Source organism: Oenanthe melanoleuca, chromosome 23, assembly GCF_029582105.1.
Source record: "Oenanthe melanoleuca isolate GR-GAL-2019-014 chromosome 23, OMel1.0, whole genome shotgun sequence".
NCBI classification, from domain to species: domain Eukaryota; kingdom Metazoa; phylum Chordata; class Aves; order Passeriformes; family Muscicapidae; genus Oenanthe; species Oenanthe melanoleuca.
In genome coordinates, this window is record NC_079356.1 from 2,665,140 (window position 1) to 2,685,249 (window position 20,110).

The 20,110-nt window shown below is 51.9% G+C and overlaps 2 protein-coding genes across 2 annotated transcripts; one reads left to right on the plus strand and one right to left on the minus strand.

The window, feature by feature from the left end:
- Window positions 1-229: 229 nt before the first annotated feature.
- ZC3H12A (zinc finger CCCH-type containing 12A) lies at window positions 230-9,865 on the minus strand. Its single transcript, XM_056509360.1, has 6 exons — window positions 9,780-9,865; window positions 9,213-9,647; window positions 6,214-6,353; window positions 4,041-4,275; window positions 3,113-3,219; window positions 230-3,008 (listed from the first exon to the last, which is right to left on the minus strand). The coding sequence occupies exons 2-6, from the start codon at window positions 9,602-9,604 to the stop codon at window positions 2,014-2,016; spliced, it is 1,869 nt and encodes a 622-aa protein (XP_056365335.1). The 5' UTR covers window positions 9,605-9,647; window positions 9,780-9,865; the 3' UTR covers window positions 230-2,013.
- Window positions 9,603-15,313, plus strand: LOC130262106 (uncharacterized). The gene is made up of 3 exons (XM_056508907.1): window positions 9,603-9,665; window positions 11,682-11,818; window positions 13,909-15,313. Exons 1-3 carry the CDS (start codon window positions 9,603-9,605, stop codon window positions 14,612-14,614), a joined length of 906 nt encoding a protein of 301 aa, XP_056364882.1. The 3' UTR covers window positions 14,615-15,313.
- The last annotated feature ends 4,797 nt before the right edge of the window (window positions 15,314-20,110 follow it).

The following is a 20,110-nucleotide window of genomic DNA, read 5'->3' on the forward strand; positions in this document are numbered from 1 at the left end:
GTGGAGCCAAACAAACAGCAGAACTGCACATGCCCTTATCTGCCAGGGCACATGGATGTTTTGGTCTCACTCCATCGATTAACAGCCAGTCAATAACCAGCCCTGACTGCACACAGACATCAAAGCCTGTCAGAGAACCCCAGGGAAGAAGGATAATTTCTCTGACTTCCCTGGAAAGCCAACCAAAATGTTGGCTGTTCCTCCACAAAGCCACCAGAGACCAAATATGTCAACTCAGCAGTTTTTATTTATATAACACAGTTCTTCTTTGCCAGGGCTGTCACATGGCTATTCAGTACAAGACTATACTGCATAGTGATACAGAAAGTTCAGCAAGTATCAGCTGGGGAGTACAAAATGTTAATTTTCTCACTGCAAGAGAGGCAGCAGATACCAGCATTCTACCAGAAACCCAAACCCACCTTACCAAGTAACATATGGCTGAGGTGAGAACAGCATTGATTACAACTGCAAGCAGCAAGGTGCTGAACAATAACATTAAAAACCTTTTTTTTTTCCCTGTAATTTACAAATATGCAAAGTATCAGGTTACTTAAAATTAAGAAGCATTTTGCTTACTAACATGAAACATTACTAATTTGTAATGTATCATTATTAACCAGGTATACAGGTTTCTGTGTCCCTGTGGTCTCATGGCACATGGTGCCAGTCTGGACAGGTCATTCCTTGGACATCAGAGGGAAGAGCAGGAATAGACAACACTGCTTCCAGGAGAGTTTCAGGACCAGCTGCCTTCCACTCTCCCCTTCCCAATTTGCCACTTAATAACCTTGGTTTAACCACAGAAGGGCGTATTGTATTTAGAAAACAACAACACACACAGATACAATGTGTATCAACAAATCAACTGCTTCTGGCCTGCAAGTGCCAGGAACACCTCTGCATCCCTTGCACAGCAAAATTCCATGGCCAGAACCAATTACTACAGCAATTGGGTTTGCATATTTAAAGTCTCTTACAGTACCTACAATAGAAAGTGTCTTACAGAGTAAGAGGAAATGAAACAGGAACAGTCTTGCCAAATAAGTCATTCTACAATTCTGGATGCTGCTGTAGTTGGGCACAGCCAAAGGACAGGGGAATATTGGTGAGGAAGAAGATGAAGCAACAGCTTTACAGCACAAAATATTAAAGACTCCTCAGGAAGGCCCCTGGCAGCAGTCCAGATGTGACTGCAGCTGTTCTATTGCTCTTTGAAGGCAAAAGGCACAAAATAAATCCTTGTCAGTGCTGCACAGAGCCAGCCTGGGACAGGGACAGCTCCAGAGCAGCACTCACAGCATGTTCAGCTCACCCACCTGCTGGGACACTGCAGCTGGCAGCACATGCCCCACACAACTCACAGAGCTCTGAGCAGTGTCCAGCTGCTCCTCCTGAGCAAGGGCTGGGCTCCTGGGAGCTGAGCAGCTCACTGAGCACTTGTGGTCCATGTGGCACGATTACCTCACCTCAGGAAGATAAGCTGATGTGGGAGGGGTGTGGAAAGCATCATTCAAGAAGTACACCAGTAAAACCAGTCAGCTAAATCCAGCTTCAGATTACATTAATAACCCAACATTTGCCACAGATCTCAATGGTGGGATTTAGTAAAGAGGCTTAGTCAGGACCTAACAAAAGCATTGACAAGGCATTTGGGTCCTCAGAAACTAGCCCTAGGCCACTACAAAGGCAGGATAACTGCAGGATTCAGGGTGTGCCAGACTGCCATGAACCCTGAAGGAACAGTCCTGCTCTAGAGCTGCAGCCTCCCTTCCTGCTTAGCAGCCCCTGGGGAAGGTGTGATGCTGGGGTGTTCTCACCTCTCCCACAGGCATGCAGTCATAGCTGGAGCAGAATCTCTGTGGGAACAGCACATCTGGCATCCAGCCTCCAGCTGGAGCCCAGTACTTCCACAGGAATCAGAAGGAGCACTCAGAAGGCATCTGTGGCAGCAGCAGAGGCAAAACCAGCCCCTCAAGCTCTCCCAGTGCCTGGCTGCCCTTGGCAGCTGCCTCACACCCCTGGGTTCTGGGCCTTGTAGGTGAGGATCTCTGCTGCCAGCCGCTGGGGGTCCAGCAGCCGGGGGAAGCGGCTCATCACAGCATCCACCAGGTGCGGGTGGAAGATGCCGCACAGCTTGACGTGCACGCTGGCCCTCTCCTCAGCAAACTGCTCTGAGCCAGCCCAGGGCCCCGAGTCCCCATAGGCTGGGCCTGGGGCTCTCTGCACCGTGTGGGGGCTGGGCACACCTGGGGATCTCACCTGTGGCAGCGGGTATGGCTCGGACCAGAACTCCCTCGAGTGGGGCAGGGCAGCACTGAACTCACCAGGCAGGCTGTACTGCCCTGCAGGACCTGCATGCACAGGCACCCCATAGCCTGAGAAAGAGTGGGGTGCTCCTGAGTGAGACAGCTCAGGGCTGTACTGCAAGAAGCGAGCACCAGAGGAAGAGGATTTATGGGATGCGTGCTTGTAAGAGACCAGACCGTTCTGCTCCAAGCTGGGGGAATGTGGGTAGACAGGTCTCTGCCTGCCACAGGTGCAGACAGCCACCTGCTCTGCATGGGCATGGTCACAGTGACTGGCACACCTGTGAGGCCACATGTCAGACAGCTGGTTCTCCAGAGAGCCGATGCCCGAGTCGAGACGCTCCTGGGAGGTGTAAGCCAGAGAGTCCATGGGAGGCTGCTGGTACCTGTCAGGGGAAACACTGCCTGACACACAGCCTTTGGCCTGCAGCACAACGTCACTGGGCTTGCCTTTGTGGGCCAAGCTCTTCCTCTCTGCACAGACCTTCTGTAAGGAGCTTTTGTCGCTCTCTGTGGGCACAGAGCACAAGAGCTCTGCCTGGGAACCCCGTTTCCCCTTTTTCTCCTCCTTGGCACAGCTGCTTCTGGTTGGAGACAGCCTTGCATTGGCACGGAGCTCATCAGCTAACGAGCGCTGGGGCTGGTTGATCCTTTCAGGATGGTAGAACTTACACTTAATGCCATAAGTGCATTTTTTCCCTGTAAGGAAAGCCAGAGCATGGAATGACCAGTTGGATTTGACTAGATTATGAATGACACTTGCACAGACACCTTGTTCTTCACATAAATAAGGCAGATCTTACCATAAGGGCACTGCTGTTTCTTGTGTTCTGGAACTACAGGTTTCTTCCTGAGGAAATTATCCAGGCTGGGGCCATGACGCCCTAAGGGATCATCTGGAGGCATAAACCTACAGAAAAACAAATCTCAGTCAGAAGCAGCTCACTTTTTTGAGTTGAGGTTTGGTTTCCTCTCAAAGCCTCCTATTTCACTGAAGATCAAAAGCTATCTGAGCCTTACAAAGCTCTCTCATTTCCTGAGGAGATAACCCTCCTGCTACCTAGTCCACAGCAGCACAAAATACTTCCCTTCAGGCACAGAAAAGGTTCAACACTTGGTTGCTGACCAGGATTAATCCCTGCTGCTGAGCCTGCTAACAATTGTCCTGTGAGGAAATTGCACCCTGAAGCTCACCTTGAAGCTCCTAGCTCCAAATTAGGAGCAACTACTGGGATGCCACCAACTTCTTTTGCCTTTGTATTCTACAGCTTTTCTTTATTTTTTCACTAGCATTTTACTCTTCTCATGCATCACTTGCTATCACTTCCTTAGAACAAGCCAGTGTGTTCACACACATCTTTCTTAAAAGCCCAGGAAAATGTGACCATGATACCTTGGAGGGGCTACCTAGAACAGAGGCCAGAGTTAGGAGAGTAAAGTGGGTATTATTAAAGGCTTCAATAGATACATCTTGGGCAGTTAAAAGCTTTCCAGAGGCTACACCCATGATGGGTGGTGGTCACGAGCTTTTCAGGCAGATGTAAGTTTGGTCTAGTCAGGTAATGAAGCTCCACTCCCCTTAATTCATTTTTGTTGCTGTTTCTCAGGGTCTGAGGCAGAGGGTGTCCTCGGCTGTCAGGCCTGGAAGGATTGTTTTGTCTGTGCCAACAGCTTACTAACACTCTGTATGGATCCCAGCAGAGGATCTAAAAACAGCACGCAGAGCCATACTTGTCATTGACGAAGGAATACATCAGCAGGCGCTCCTCGATGAACTTCTTCCACTCGGGCCGCTCGCTCTGCAGGTCACGGTAGGTGTCGTTGGACACCACCACGCCGTCGGACTCGTGCGCCAGCTTCACGATGAAGCGATCGTCGTAGCACACCACGCGCTTGCCGCCCACGCGCCGCGACGGCGTGAACACCACGATCTTCTTCTTCTCCAGCTCGCGCAGGATGTGCTGGTCTGGAGCAAGCACAGCTGTCAGCACACCCTCACAGGTAAAATTTTCATAATGTAACTCTGGTTCTCTGCAGCCCTGAGTGCTGGTCTGGAGCAAGCACAGCTGTCAGCACACCCTCACAGGTAAAATTCTCATAATGTAACTCTGGTTCTCTGCAGCCCTGAGTGCAGGATGTGCTGGTCTGGAGCAAGCACAGCTGTCAGCACACCCTCACAGGTAAAATTCTCAATGTAACTCTGGTTCTCTTTAGCCCTGAGTGCTGGTCTGGAGCAAGCACAGCTGTCAGCACACCCTCACAGGTAAAATTCTCAATGTCATTCTGGTTCTCTGCAGCCCAGAGTGCAGGATGTGCTGGTCTGTCAGCACACCCCTCTCACAGCTAAGGTTCTCATAATGTAACTCTGGTTCTCTGCAGCCCTGAGTGCTGGTCTGGAGCAAGCACAGCTGTCAGCACACCCTCACAGGTAAAATTCTCAATGTCATTCTGGTTCTCTGCAGCCCAGAGTGCAGGATGTGCTGGTCTGGAGCAAGCACAGCTGTCAGCACACCCCTCACAGGTAAAATTCTCATAATGTAACTCTGGTTCTCTGCAGCCCAGAGTGCAGGATGTGCTGGTCTGGAGCAAGCACAGCTGTCAGCACACCCTCACAGGTAAAATTCTCATAATGTAACTCTGGTTCTCTTTAGCCCTGAGTGCTGGTCTGGAGCAAGCACAGCTGTCAGTACACCCTCACAGGTAAAATTCTCATAATGTAACTCTGGTTCTCTGCAGCCCAGAGTGCAGGATGTGCTGGTCTGGAGCAAGCACAGCTGTCAGCACACCCTCACAGGTAAAATTCTCATAATGTAACTCTGGTTCTCTTTAGCCCTGAGTGCTGGTCTGGAGCAAGCACAGCTGTCAGCACAACCTCACAGGTGAGGTTCTCATAATGTCACTCTGGTTCTCTGCAGCCCAGAGTGCAGGATGTGCTGGTCTGTCAGCACACCCCTCTCACAGCTAAGGTTCTCATAATGTAACTCTGGTTCTCTTTAGCCCTGAGTGCTGGTCTGGAGCAAGCACAGCTGTCAGCACACCCCTCTCAGGTAAAATTCTCAATGTCATTCTGGTTCTCTGCAGCCCAGAGTGCAGGATGTGCTGGTCTGGAGCAAGCACAGCTGTCAGCACACCCTCTCAGGTAAAATTCTCATAATGTAACTCTGGTTCTCTGCAGCCCTGAGTGCTGGTCTGGAGCAAGCACAGCTGTCAGCACACCCTCTCAGGTAAAATTCTCATAATGTAACTCTGGTTCTCTGCAGCCCAGAGTGCAGGATGTGCTGGTCTGGAGCAAGCACAGCTGTCAGCACACCCTCTCAGGTAAAATTCTCATAATGTAACTCTGGTTCTCTTTAGCCCTGAGTGCTGGTCTGGAGCAAGCACAGCTGTCAGCACACCCTCACAGGTAAAATTCTCATAATGTAACTCTGGTTCTCTTTAGCCCTGAGTGCTGGTCTGGAGCAAGCACAGCTGTCAGTACATCCCTCACAGCTAAGGTTCTCATAACAGCATTCTGGTTCTCTGCAGCCCAGAGTGCTGCCAGCCTTGCTCTGAGTTACTCAGATCTCAGCTCTCTGCAAGCTCCCCTCAGTTTGAATAATTCTGGCTAAATAGGCTCCAGTTAAATACAAAGTACAGAGGAAAAAATTCAAGAAAAAAAAAATACTGCTCTGCTTCCTAACTTTTTGTATTTTATTTCTTGTTTTCTGAATTATTCCAACTGATTCAGGCAAAAGCTGGCTTAAGGGAGAAGTTAATGACTAATTCTTCCTGGTCAGTTCTGCTCATTGCAGCTCCTACTACTCAGACTTTCCGTTCTGAAGTTAATTACTGACTTAGCCAAAACTCTGCAAGCTCACTAAGTGACAGAGCAGCCAGCCTGAAAAGCTACTTTCAGTTTTCATACCTGTTATGAGCACATCTGGTCGGGGCTGCTCCTTCCTCCAGGAGGGCACAAAGACTGTAATATCCTTGTGTCCCCTGTCCCAGAACCACTGGACAGCCAGAAGGATACCTCGGCAGGAGAACACCTCTTTATTTCCATGGCTGCAAAGGAGAAAATTAAGACTTTAATTCCTTCATGATTCAGTACATGCTAGGCAGGCAATGCACAGAGCAAAGGGAGCTGGCAACCAGGACACACTTCAGTGAAGTGCTGAGAACAGGCAGCAAACACAGATGCTTGTCTTGTGTAACAACACCCTCACTCAGACCTGCCCAGCACCCCTGCTCATTGCAGCACCTCAAGATACCAGTAAACACCCAAATACTCACTGGGAGGGAGACAGCAGCTGGAACTGTTGCAGCTGCTCTGAAACTGCCTCTGCTTCAACCCTGGAACTTCTGATGGTTATTTTTAGCCCAGAGCACAATGTGACCTGAAACCCCTTTGTGCTACTCTGCCAGCTAATGCTAAGGCTGTCTCCTGCCAGGGTGCACTGTCCCCTCTCTGGGGGTTTGCTTGTAAACTTGTTCTGATCACTTCAGGAAAACGAGATATTTAATATGCACTCTCACCTCAAGGAAAGATGATTCATTCCATGATGGCTCAAAACCACAAATGCACTATTTGCACAAAATGGCAACACCTCCTGTGATCAGTGCTGCATGAGTGAACAGCTCATGGCAGCTGGAGAACAAAGTTTGACAATATTGTCAGAAGCCATGTACTGATGCAAAAAGCTTCTTAATTATTCATTAGGTCATATCGATAAGTTTCCAGAACTTCTAGGAGGAAACTACCCCTCCTGTTTTACAAGCACTAGTATTTACAGTGCAATCAGCTCTTCTGATAGTGGTTTTGGCAAGCTTTCAACACTTCTATTCCAGCTTGATATGTCACTGTGGGGATCCAACTGCCCAGGTTCTGTGGCAGCATTCTGGGAAGATGCACTACACCAAAATTCAGGAAGATTTTCCCTCCTGGGCACCACCTGTCCCAGTCTCACTCCTTCCATCTGTACCTGAATGACATTTCAGCTCCCACCACCCCTCAGCAGCCCCTCACCAGAGCCATTCCTGCACTGGCACTGCTGCAGCACCACTACAGAGAAGTTTCACTTCCCCTCCCAGCCTCACCCTTTCTCTGAAACTACAAAGAAAGGTGAAGAGCTATACAAAAGTATTTATTCTAGAAGAACTAAACTCCTGGCAACAGAAATAACACCTAAAGAGACCCCTAACATACTTCCAATAAGAATCCTAAATTACAGAAGGCTGACAATCACCATTAGAAGATGCTCTAAAAGTTTTCTCCAATATCAGATAGATTTAGCTATAAGTAGCCAGGCACAGGTTACAACAAATTTTTAGAGATAAATGTGAAAACCATATCCTTTTTGGTGGATTTTTTTTTGCTTTTGAGCTGTTGGTCGCTCTTTATTTTTTGAGTCCCTGCTACCAACCTCAAACCTCCAGAGGGCAGCTAATTGGGCTGATCTGATTTGGCAGCAGCCAAAGAAAAATTCCCTTAGAAGGAAGTAAAAGCTAATTTCCACTATGATTTGCATAAGTTTGTCAAGTGCTGTTGAGGGAGGCCGCTGTACACACGGCAAATGAATCAGCAGGGAACATCACACCATCAATACAGGAAGTTTCAGAATGGAATTCCCCTTCTAGCAAATTGCTTAAAAAAAGCCAGACTACTTCTCTTGTGTCAGACCCTGTGTTCTGGCCTGCCCTGACTCACAGCTGCTGTGCTTTCCCCTCTGCATTTTGGGGTAACTTTCACCAGTAAGAGGCTCCTCATTAACAAACACAGCCAATCCTGCTGTTAGAGCCCAAACATTTTATCCAAGGCAAACTTTGCTGCCAGAGTCACTTATCAGCCATGGCTCACAACAGGCCAATAGTGCTCCCAGAGCTGTGGAGGGAGTAGGAACTGGAACAGGCTCACTCCAGGAACACCAGGCACAGCTTTCACTCTCCAGCCCTGCTCCACTGCCACCACCACTCCTCATTCACCCTGGGACTTGCCTGTGCCTCATCTTTTTCAGTTCTGTTCTCAGAACTGTCAGCCAGGGCTTGGCAAAAACCACACCTGCAAACAAACCTCCACACAGCACTTTCACCTCAGACAAACCCACTGCAACTCACGGCAGCTCCACCCGCACCCAGGGTTGTTTTCTATAAAATCTGCATTCACAAACATAAACAACAAAGGAGACAGCTTCTGAGCTGCAACATAAAAAAAGATTTCAAAACCCAGTTCAGAAACTGGTGTGTTAAATTTCAAGAGCCCAGAATCCCTGCTATGCAGAGGTGGGGAACACACTGCTGGGGTTGGGGTGAGGGTAAGCAATGCTCACCATCGTGGGAGCAAAAGCCAGGGTGAAAACTGGCATCACACCAATAAACATCCAGCCCTGAGATTCTGGAAGCTTCATGGATATTGGGGGCTCTGGTGACAGTGCCCAACAGGACCTGCTCCAGCAGCACCGGGACACACGAAATGCTGAGGATGAGCCACAGCACAGCCCTGCCTTGATGACACCTGCGACATCTCATTGTTCTCTTCCTCGTACAGAAATTCACCAAAACACAGGAGGCACAATTTGGAGACAAGTCACCAATATTGCAAAGCCTACTCTAATTAACCCTGTAATTATTTATTGAGCAACTTCCTGCTACGGAAACTTACACAAAGCCACTAGCTGAGAGGACAACGTCTCTGCAGTTATCCCCTCAGCGCTAGAGCACAGGAGGAAATTCCTGTTCGAAAGGAAACACTGCTGCTCTCATCACTGCCCGTGAGTGGCGGCTCTGGGCGGGCAGAGCGGTGCCAACACAGACCCGCACTGGCAAACATCACTAATTCCTTTTCAAGCAGCCAGAAGCGCTGCTCGCAGCGAGGCGCCCTCAGCTTTCCGCGTCAGAGCCCGCACACCCTCAGCCCCGCGCACACACCTCATGGCCACGTTGCTGCCATCGATGACGATGGGCTTCAGGTTGTCGCTCTCCGTCTCCTCGGGGCCGGGCGCGGGGGGTTTGTTGGCGGCGCCGCCCCGAGGGACCAGCGGGGCCTCGCCGGGCTCGGGCGGGGCCTCGGGCCCGTCGCGCTCGGCCGGGCCGTGCTTCACCAGCTCCCCCAGCACCGTGTTGGTGTCGGCGCCCAGGCCCAGCTTCTGCAGCACCACGCGGACCTCCTCCGAGGAGTAGCCGAGCTTGCGGAAAAAATCCACCTTGAGCTGCAGCTCGGGGCCGTCGCCGGGCCGCTCGGGGCTCTCGGCGCCGCTCATCCCCGCTGCGGGCCGGGCCAGCGCCTCAGGCCGGCCCGGGGCGACGCTGCCCGCGCTCATGGCTCCCGACGGGGCACCCGCGGCCTCCGCTCGCCGCCGGGACCTGCGGGGCGACAGCGGCGTTAGCAGCGCTCCCGCAGCCCGGCCGAGCCCCGCGATCCGAACCCCCGGTGCCCCCCGCAGCCCGGCCGAGCCCTCCAGTCCGAACCGAGCCCCCGCTCCCCCCCGCGCTCACCGGGCCGCTGCCGCCGCCGGGCTGCCGCTGCCTCTCCATGGGGCCGGAGCAGGGCGGGCGGCGGCCGCCCATTTATACCGGAGAGCGGCGCGGGGCGGAAGGGCAGAGCGAGGGGTGGAGCGGCCGCCGCTTCCCGGCCCGCCCAGCCCGGCCCGGCCCGGCCCGGCCCGCGGAGCTGCTGGGCTGGCCCCGCGGTACGGACCGGGACAGCGGGGGGACGGACTGAGCGACACCTGTCCCTTGTGCATTCACCTGGATCGCGGAGATCCTGGGCTGTCCCTGCCACACGGACAGGGACAGACTGACTGACACCTGTCCCTTGTGCATTCACCTGGATCCTGGTGCTCCTGGGCTGTCCCTGTCACACAGACAGGGACAGACTGACACCTGTCCCTTGTGCCTCCTGGATCCTGGTGCTCCTGGGCTGTCCCTGCCACACGGACAGGACAGACTGACTGACACCTGTCCCTTGTGCCACCTGGATCCTGATGTTCCTGTGCTGTCCCCGTCACACAGACAGGGACAGACTGACTGACACCTGTCCCTTGTGCCACCTGGACCCTGGTTCTCCTGTTCTGTCCCTGCCACACGGACAGGGACAGACTGACTGACACCTGTCCCTTGTGCCACCTGGATCCTGGTTCTCCTGTTCTGTCCCCGTCAAACAGACAGGGACAGACTGACTGACACCTGTCCCTTGTGCCTCCTGGACCCTGGTTCTCCTGTTCTGTCCCTGCCACACGGACAGGACAGACTGACTGACACCTGTCCCTTGTGCCTCCTGGGTCCCGGTGATGCAGGCAGCCGGGATTTCAGCCCGTGGTGGATTATCAGCCCGTGCAGAGCAGGTACAGGCTGGCAGGGAGCAGCTGTCACCCACCCGTACCTGTGCCTCACCTGTGGACTGTGTGGAACTAGAAGGGTTAAAATCTGCATTGTGAAATGTGCAAAAACTTCACATCTCTGACTTCTGATTAATCATGCCTAAACAATTTAATGAAGGTGGTTGCAAATTTGCTTCCCCGAGGCCATGTACCAGAGCCTAACTCAGGAGCAAGGAACTCTCCCAGTTACAGGAATACATTTGCATTCATCTTCCTTGTGGTTACCCCGAAACAATCATTTTTCCTTGTCTCTGGCCATGTCTGAAACCACACTGTGTGCTCAACAGTAACACACACACACAGAGTGAGATTCAGATCAGAGATAATCCTTACTCAGTTCTTAAGTAGGTGCTTTCCCAACACTTCTTTCCCTTGGAATCTACTCCAGTCAGCACGAATTTAGCATTGTTTGTGTGCTTTTGCTTCCAGGCTAGAGTGTATTGCACCAGAAGGGATGGCCACAGATGTACTTCCTATAGGACATACCCCAAGGAAGAGGCACAAATCTGAATCTCCTGATTGATGCAAAGCAGTGGCAGCAGCCTCATGGCTCTAATTTGGTGAGAGAGAAGCCAGGAGAGGGGGAGGCTGTTGGCTTCTCCACCCAAAAATTCAGAGGGAGTCACATGTTGACCACACCTCAGAGCTCCTCATGGGTGATTTTGACTGTTTCTTTTTTTTTTTTTTTTTCACATTTGCAAACTGCTTTGAACAGTACTTATATATTTTTTTTTGATACTGCAAGGGCTATGGTGGAGGCTGCAGCTTCTGAGGATATGAGGATTCACAGAACAAAGCCTTTGCTGGGATCATGGATGCACTAAGGCTCTTCACCTCAAGGCAAGAGACTCTGCTTCTTCTGGCCAGTGCCATGCCCAGAGCAGGGCAGCATCATCCCCTTTCTGTGGTGGGACATGCTGTCAGGGCTGTCAGCTGCCACTGCTGAGCAGGGCTCATTCCTCTGTCCCTCTGTGACACATCTGTGGCCACAGAAAAGAGCTGGAAGTCCCCATCATAGCACAAGAGAGCACTGGGCTGTTCCAAGGAGGAACTTGTGAGACTGAAGGGAGGACAGGGGCTGGCAAGGGCAGATGTCATCAGGGTGGTCATTAAGAGCAGCCAGCAGCATCTCACCCTGCAGAGCTGGGAATTGTGGTATGCAAAAAAGGAACTAAAGCATCCAGGGGCAGCAGGGACCCCAAAGTGCTCTGTGACATCAGGAGCCCTGTCCCATGGATGGGCTCAGTCCTTCCATGTCCTCCCCCTCTATCCCCTTCTCTGCTGACTCAGTGGAAGCTTTCCTCCAGCCTGGTTCCTTGCTCATCAGCAAGTCTCATGAAATCCTGATGTCACATTTTTCTAGGCATTCCCACCCCCATGTCCCAGATTTTAAAGGAAGAGCTCATCCTCTGGCATCTCCCACTCATGCATTTAACACAGTCAAAGCAGGTGAGATTCAAGGCTCCCATTATTGCTGGTGGGGAAGCAGCTGGCCTTGTGCCATTTCCTTGGGAAGTGATGCCAGCACTTTGCCACTCCTGCTAACCAGCCACAACCTGGACCCTGTCAGCAAAATGGCCCTGGACCTGCTGCCTCCCTATGGAAGCTCAAGGCAGCTAACTCACTTCTAAAAAAGGCCTAATTAAATCTCATTTATAAAAGCCTATGTGGGACCATTATGTTAATTAAAGACGATTTAAATGGCCTTATTTAGTAGCATTTGGGAGTAAGTTAGAATAGATTAAGGCCACTTTAATTCTGACTAAGAATTTTATGCAGAATTTTAATGTTCTACTTTAGACTTAGTTAATTCAATTTAATTTTCTTAAGAACCCTGTATAGACAAACCCTGAGCAATGAGGTACCTACTAAGGCACCTGCTCCAATCTGATCCCATTCCTGAGCTTTTGTGAGAAGTGACAGGGCTGGGACTGGCTGCCTTGGGATCTAAGTGTTTCCAACAGCTTTGGTGTCCTAAATGCCTTGCTCATCTGTGGAGTGACCTGGTGGCTCATCTCACTGCACTCATCTCCATGTGCTTCTGGTGATGAACTGTATCTCCCATCACCTGCAACTCAGGGACTCAAGAGGCTCACAGAGCTGCCTCTGGATTTTCTTAGCACATTCTGGAATTAAAGTAAAAACAAATGAAGATTTATGCCCTTTCTCTGGAAGAGGGTCACCATGCCTCATGAGGAAAGCTGAGCAGTAATGCTGGAAGCAAAGCTGAAAAATATCCCTTTAGGGCTGCTTTTACAGTGCAACACTCAAGTTCATGGAGATGCTACTTGAGAGATTAGATGATGCTCTGATTGGCCTTGATAAAGAAGTCTCTGATGGCAGCACCTCATGGGTTGCTGGAGTGACAGCCCACCAGCTGAGCAAAGCCCTTTCTGGACACACTCCCAGCAAGGGAAGGTTGCTCCCACTTGTATGTTGGGCAAGAGCTCCTGGCCTCCAGACCCCAGTGCTGTGTGCTGTAGTGATTCCAGAGGAGAAATGAAGCTCAGGTCTTCTCAGAAAAAAAGGAAAATGTAGCAAGGGAGGACTAGAAGAGAAGCTTATGAAGAGTGTGCAGAACTCATGTTTGGAGCCTGTACACCTGCAGTCCTTGTCACACTGCTTGTGGTCCTCTCAGTGCTGCTTCACCCACAAGTATGGGATTCCTATGCAGCTGCAAACAAACAGATGGGTTTTCTCTGAAACATTCCATTTTGAACTTATTCCATGGGCTTTAAGGAGATCCTCATAAGCACTCTGCAGAGTAATTACTCTCTGAGTAGCCTGAGGGCTCCTTGCAGAGCAGGCATGTTTCTGAGCTCTGGAGGAGAGTGCATGCTCCCAACGGACCACACCAAAGAAATTTATTTGGCTGTCACTTTGTGCCTGACTAGACATGGCCTTAGGTACTCCTCTGAGTAAGCAGCCTTGATCTCTGCCTTTGGTCTTAGTGATTGATGGCATGAAGTTATAGGATGAGCCTATCTCCTCAATGACAGATGGACTGGGCACACCCTGACAATTTTTTTGTCATGCAGTGTTGTCAAGGAAAAGAGACATCCTTCAAGGGGCTTTTGGGCTGTAAGTCTGTCATTGTGGAGGGCTGAAGTGGCAGAGGCAGCAGAAGCCTCACCATCATTATGCTTTTTACCTGGACCTGGGAAAGCAGTCCCACTGTCCCTGCCCAGGATGCATCAGGGATCCAATATCTGCTGATACTCCCCTTTTTGATCTCCTCATCCCAGCATCGTGTCTAGCAGCAGCACCCAGAGCATCTGCACTCCAGCAGCACCAGAATCTCTGCACTCCAGCAGCACCAGAACATCTGCACTCCAGCAGCACCAGAATCTCTGCACTCCAGCAGCACCAGAACATCTGCACTCCAGCAGCACCAGAACATCTGCACTCCAGCAGCACCAGAATATCAGAACATCTGCACTGCAGCAGCACCCAGAGCATCTGCACTCCAGCAGCACCAGAACATCAGAACATCTGCACTCCAGCAGCACCAGAGCATCTGCACTCCAGCAGCACCAGAACATCTGCACTCCAGCAGCACCAGAACATCTGCACTCCAGCAGCACCCAGAGCATCTGCACTCCAGCAGCACCAGAATCTCTGCACTCCAGCAGCACCCAGAACATCAGAGCATCTGCACTCCAGCAGCACCCAGAGCATCTGCACTCCAGCAGCACCAGAATCTCTGCACTCCAGCAGCACCCAGAGCATCTGCACTCCAGCAGCACTAGAACATCAGAACATCTGCACTCCAGCAGCACCAGAACATCAGAACATCTGCACTCCAGCAGCACCCTCTCCATTCTGAAGCAGCACTCCTGGCTCATCAGGCAACCTCGGGTTTCCAGCAGCTGGGTCAAGAGCAGAGAGAAGCAACAGATTCAAGTAACAAGTAATGCTGGGGAAAACCAGCAGTTGCGCAAGTGGCTGTGACAGCAGCATTTACTGGTTTGCTCAGCTCTTCCCAGCTGTGGCCTCTCTGCCAGAAAATGGCAGTGCTCCCCTTATCCAGGAATATCCCTGCCTGCTCAGCCCCAGTGTAGTTTGGGTGCAGTGTCTGCAGCTCTGGATTTGCTGTACTCTGACGTGCCTGGGAGCACTTCCTACTTCAGAACTAAAAGAATAATAAAAGTTGAACAAACACTTCGTGGTATTAACATAAGATGTTTAAATAAAAAAAAAATTAAAGTCACAGAATATTTTATCCCGCCCAGACTGATGTGAAGAGCAGAAGATTTATGCCTATTGCTAAGCAAATACCTCCTAAGAAGTCACATCCCCCTGGGAAGTGGTTTGTGTTCCAAGGAGCTGCAAGCAGAGCAGCAGTGTCTCCTCTGGGCACCCAGAAGTCAGGGAAGGATGTGGCAGCCCCTCTGAAGTCCCAATGATTAACTCCTGGACAACTTCGGGACATTCTCTGCAAAGTGGGCTTGTGAATCTCTGGGGACACAGGCTGGGTTTCCCCAGTTTTGCTAGGAATGGGAGGTCCTGGCTCTAATCACACATTGCCTGTCAGGAAACTCATTTCCTCCTTTCTGGGACCGGGCCAGTGGTGTCAGCACGGACCCAGGCCATGGGTTTGTGTGGTCACAGAGATCATGGGGTCACTGGGGACGTGTGATCATTGGGGACGAGTGGTCATGGGGGCCATTTGGTCATTGGGGTCGTGTGGTCATGGAATGTGTGGCCATGGGGGCCCTGGGATCATGGGGTCTGTGTGGCCATGGGGGTCACTGGGGCTGTGTGGCCATGGGGTCCGTGTGGCCATGGGGCCGTGCCCCACCCACCTGCCTGCGCAATGCGGGGCAGTGCCGGCCGTCCCACGGGACGGATGTGTGTCAGCAACACACACACAGACACACAGACAGACAGACAGACAGACACACACACACACACAGCCGCAGCTCCGCTCGCCGCTCCCGTGATGTCAGCGCCAGCGGCCGCCCCGATGAGACTCAGGAGGTGCCAGCGCGGTGGCAGCAGGGGCCGGGAGGAGGCTCCCACCTGCTCAGGCTGCACCTGGAGACGGTGTTGGGAGGTGGCTCCCACCTTCTCAGGCTGCTCCTGGAGACGGTGTTGGGAGGAGGCTCCCACCTGCTCAGGCTGCCCCTGGAGATGGTGTTGGGAGGAGGCTCCCACCTGCTCAGGCTGCTCCTGGAGATGATGTTGGGAGGAGGCTCCCACCTGCTCAGGCTGCCCCTGGAGATGGTGTTGGCCGCCCACGAAGCAGGGCAGAGGTCGCTCGCAGTGCCCGGCGTGGGCAGACCGGGGGCGAGGGCTGAGCTGTGCGCTCCCGCATCCCTGGTTGTGCAAGGAGCGAGCAGCGGCGGCCCCCCCTCGGCTCTGCTCCGGGAACAGCCCAGCGGAGTGAGGCAAGACCGCGCTTTCGCTGCCCGGGGCTGGGGATTTCCCCGTGCCGTGCCGTGCCGTGCTGAGCGCCGCTGGAGCGGGGCACACGCTGCGGGTTTGCGCTGGGGCACGGCAGCTCCCCTGGCACAGCAGGACACTCAGGATGCTGTGCCTGCCACCTGGGCCACCGCTGCCCCCAGCCCGAGCCGCAGCGGGACAGCCCAGCTCGGCCCCAGCCTGTCTTTCCACTTTTACACAACCCTGTGCAGGAGTGATGCATTTATTGCAAAACAGCTTCTGGAGTGGAGACTCAAGAGACACAATACCCGGTGTGTGGGATCCGAGGTCTGTTTGTCAGACGGTTTCAGTCAAGACCTCGCCAGTCTTAACATCCTCCCAAGCCCACACACCTGATTCACGGCTGACATCAAGGAAAGGGGCAAAGAAGTGATTGCACGCTTGTTTTCCTCTTCGGGACAGCTACCCCTTTTCCTGAGGATCAGATTTGCTTTCTCAGCCTCCCACCTAGAGGCCTAAGGGAGGCTTTACAGTTTAGTGTAAATGTTCTGATTTACTCTCCCAGCTTTGTGGAACGAGCATTTGGGATGAGAAGGATGACGAGATGCAGAAAGCAGGTTAATAATTGGCCAAGGCTGGTTAATGCCACTTCCAGTCCTGCTGATAAACACATGTTCTTTTCTGGGTTTGTCTGTCCAATTTGATGTGCAGAGATTAAAGCTTGTCCTTTGGTTTACAATTAAAAATTCCCTCTACAGTACTACCAGCAAATTCCAATTGCTCAGAGCAGGAGATGGATCTGGTGTACCTCACCCCTGCCCCTGTTTCCAATCCTGCCTCTTTGCAAACCTGGAAGAGCAGCACATCCTTCTCTCCTTCTTTTCTCCATGCAGAGATTCTGTGAAGGTGGACAGTTGCCCATTTACCAGCAATAATTGCATTTTGGTAGAAAAAATGTTTTCATGAAAACGAGAGGCTGGCTTTTGGCTCTCATTTTGGTTTGCTTTAACGGACACATTAATGTGCTGATGAAATAAAGGGAAAAACCTGTGCATGCAGCAGCTCCCTAAGAACCTGGAGCAGCAGTGACCCTGCAGCCTGTTCTCACCCCTCAGGAGGTGCCGTGCCTCACCAGCAGCCTCAGGTTCTGGGTTTTGCTTCAGGCTTCTCCTGCACAGCCATATCCCCACAGTCCTGCACAGCTGCCCAGTGCTCCCCAGAGAGGAATGCTGTGGGGACTGGGGGTCTGAAATTTCCAAACAAGTGTCTTTGGCTATTTCTGAAGGGAGTAGTTGAGCACTTCCCATTGCAGTGCTCTGAGCATCACCAGGTGACAGTGCAGTGAAAGACTCCTGAGCAGTGAATACTGATCCATTTAACATGACTATAAAAGTTCCATGCCAATAACCTGTTGCAGCTTAAAGCATTTAAAAAATTCTCTATGTTTTTTGTAGTTCTCTGTAATAATAATTAAATGACCTTTAAAATTGCAGTGGGTGGAAAAATTGTGCAAAACTGAATAGCAATTCAGCAACTGCTGAAGAACATTGAAAATCAAGTAGAAAAAACCTCACTTTGATGTAAAGGGAAGTGAAGCAATCAAGTCTGAAGCTGGAAGTTTGTTCTTCATTTGTGCTGATTTTGGGCAGAACAAATATGGGATCACTGAGCACCCACTGAGCACAGGCCTCAGCTCCCTCTGTGCTCAGTGATTAAATCTGCTCCAGAGCAAGGGACAGCAGAGTGTGACAAGTTTGCTTTGCCAGCAGCTGTTGGAGAGTGGTTGAAGCTGCTGAGGTCTTTGGTCCCTCTGAGGATCCCCCACGAGGAGCTGGTTAAATCCCTGTGTGTGCTGAAAGACAAGGCTGGGGAGGAAGGAGCTGGTCCCTCTGTCCTGTACCCACCTGCCAGGCAGCAAAGAGCCCCTCTGCCCTTGTTGTTTGGGTGCTGCTGGTTTCACAGTGCAGCCATCAGCAGGGCTGGGGACACACAGGGCTGGGGGCCTCACCACTACAGCCAGAGCAAGCAGTGGTGGGTGACAGAGGGACAGAAACACTGGTGGGTGACAAAGGGACAGAAACACTAATGGGTGACAGAGGGGACAGAAACACTGGTGGGTGACAGAGGGGACAGAAACACTGGTGGGTAACAAAGGGACAGAAACACTGGTGGGTGACAGAGGGACAGAAACACTAAGGGGTGACAGAGGGGACAGAAACAGTGGTGGGTGACAGAGGGACAGGAGCACTGGCAGGTGACAGAGGGGACAGGAGCACTGGTGGGTACAGAGGGGACAGGAGCACTGGCAGGTGACAGAGGGGACAGGAGCACTGGCAGGTGACAAAGGGGACAGAAGCACTAATGGGTGACAGAGGGACAGAAACACTGGTGGGTAACAGAGGGACAGAAGCACTGGCAGGTGACAGAGGGGACAGGAGCACTGGTGGGTACAGAGGGGACAGGAGCACTAATGGGTGACAGAGGGGACAGGAGCACTGGCAGGTGACAGAGGGGACAGAAACACTGGTGGGTAAAAAAGGGACAGAAGCAGTGGTGGGTGACAGAGGGGACAGGAGCACTGGCAGGTGACAGAGGGGACAGAAGCACTAATGGGTGACTGAGGGACAGAAGCACTGGTGGGTACAGAGGGACAGGAGCACTGGTGGGTACAGAGGGACAGGAGCACTGGCAGGTGACAGAGGGGACAGAAGCACTGGTGGGTACAGAGGGACAGGAGCACTGGTGGGTACAGAGGGGACAGAAGCACTAATGGGTGACAGAGGGGACAGGAGCACTAAGGGTGACAGAGGGGACAGGAGCACTGGCAGGTGACAGAGGGGACAGGAGCACTAATGTGACAGAGGCCAGGCCAGCAGAGCCTGCAGTGTCCTGGGAGAGGAGCTGTTGCCGCGCTGCTGCTGGCACAGCCCCTTCCCGGTATCGCCACTTCGCAGCCTTGCACGGGATTTGATCCCCACAATACATGGGATTTATCTCTCTCACTTTCATGTGCCTTTAAGGAAACACCACTTTTTTATCTCGTTTCTGCTGCTTTTTATCATCACAAAGAGTTTTTAATGAAATGAGAAAGCGTCTGTTTCTGCGGGCCGACGTGGCGTGGGTAATTTCAATATAAAACAAACAAGGCGGCTTTTAAAATTAAAATTTTATGTGTGGCATTTTCTCATTTAACGGAATGCACAAAGACGGGCAAAACCAATTAACGGGAGGTTGAGACTCAGCAATTGGCAAAATTAAACAACAGGACTCTGCAAATGGAATGATTTGTTCAAAGAGAGCTGGAGAAGGGGATGGAGAGGAGGGTGGAAGCAAGGCTGTGATCAAAAATCCACCACCTCTTAAAAATAGATGCAGACAACTTGCTTCTTAATTCCTGCTGCTCAGACTGGCTCCAGAGCCCCACAGGCCAGGTGGACACACTGGGGAATGGCAAAGTCTGGGAAAGTCAGCTTTGGGGAGAGCTGGGGATGTCCCAAGTCAGGGCTTGGATGCGGTGAGTAGCAGAAATTGGTTCCCAAAATGAACCTGCCCCGGAGCAGCAGCTTGTGCCAGGTGCAGGGCTGCTCTAAGGACCCTTAGGAGAGCGCTGCTTTCATCCCCACATTTCCCTCTGCTCCCAGATCCTCTCCCACCAAGGAAAAATCAGTTCCAGGAGGAGTTAAGCTGGAGACAAGAAGGAAACCACGAAGTGGAGGCTGGAGGTGTCCGAGCAGCAGCAGAGGCAGCCTCAGCCCCCTGTGCAGGGCCGTGATCAGAGGAACACCGCGGGGGCTCCAGATGAACCATCTTAAAAGAGAGGAAGAGTGGAATTAAGGCTAATCACTTGGTATCAACCATCAACTGGGGCTGTGCCGGCAGAGTTCAAAATTTACAGTCCCTGGGAGCCAACCTGAGCTGGGCTCTGATTGCTGCAATCACTGCAGAACGGGGCTGGGGCTTATTTGCCTGTTTAGCTCGTAATTTGTGGTGTGAAGTGCTGAATTCTGTAAGGTGAGAAGGTGTTGGGATCATATTTAACCGGGAATTTGGACCGCTGGACCA

Excerpts from the sequence above, each read along its gene's own strand:
- ZC3H12A (XM_056509360.1), bottom strand. The coding sequence starts at position 9,604 with ATGAGCGCGGGCAGCGTCGCCCCGGGCCGGCCTGAGGCGCTGGCCCGG. Across the intron at positions 4,276-6,213 it reads ACCAGATGTGCTCATAACAG|ACCAGCACATCCTGCGCGAG; the intron begins GTATGAAAACTG and ends TGCTTGCTCCAG. Across the intron at positions 3,220-4,040 it reads TATTCCTTCGTCAATGACAA|GTTTATGCCTCCAGATGATC; the intron begins GTATGGCTCTGC and ends GTTTTTCTGTAG.
- LOC130262106 (XM_056508907.1), top strand. The coding sequence starts at position 9,603 with ATGGCTCCCGACGGGGCACCCGCGGCCTCCGCTCGCCGCCGGGACCTG. Across the intron at positions 9,666-11,681 it reads ACCTGCGGGGCGACAGCGGC|CACAAGAGAGCACTGGGCTG; the intron begins GTTAGCAGCGCT and ends TCCCCATCATAG. Across the intron at positions 11,819-13,908 it reads CTGCAGAGCTGGGAATTGTG|CATCGTGTCTAGCAGCAGCA; the intron begins GTATGCAAAAAA and ends TCCTCATCCCAG.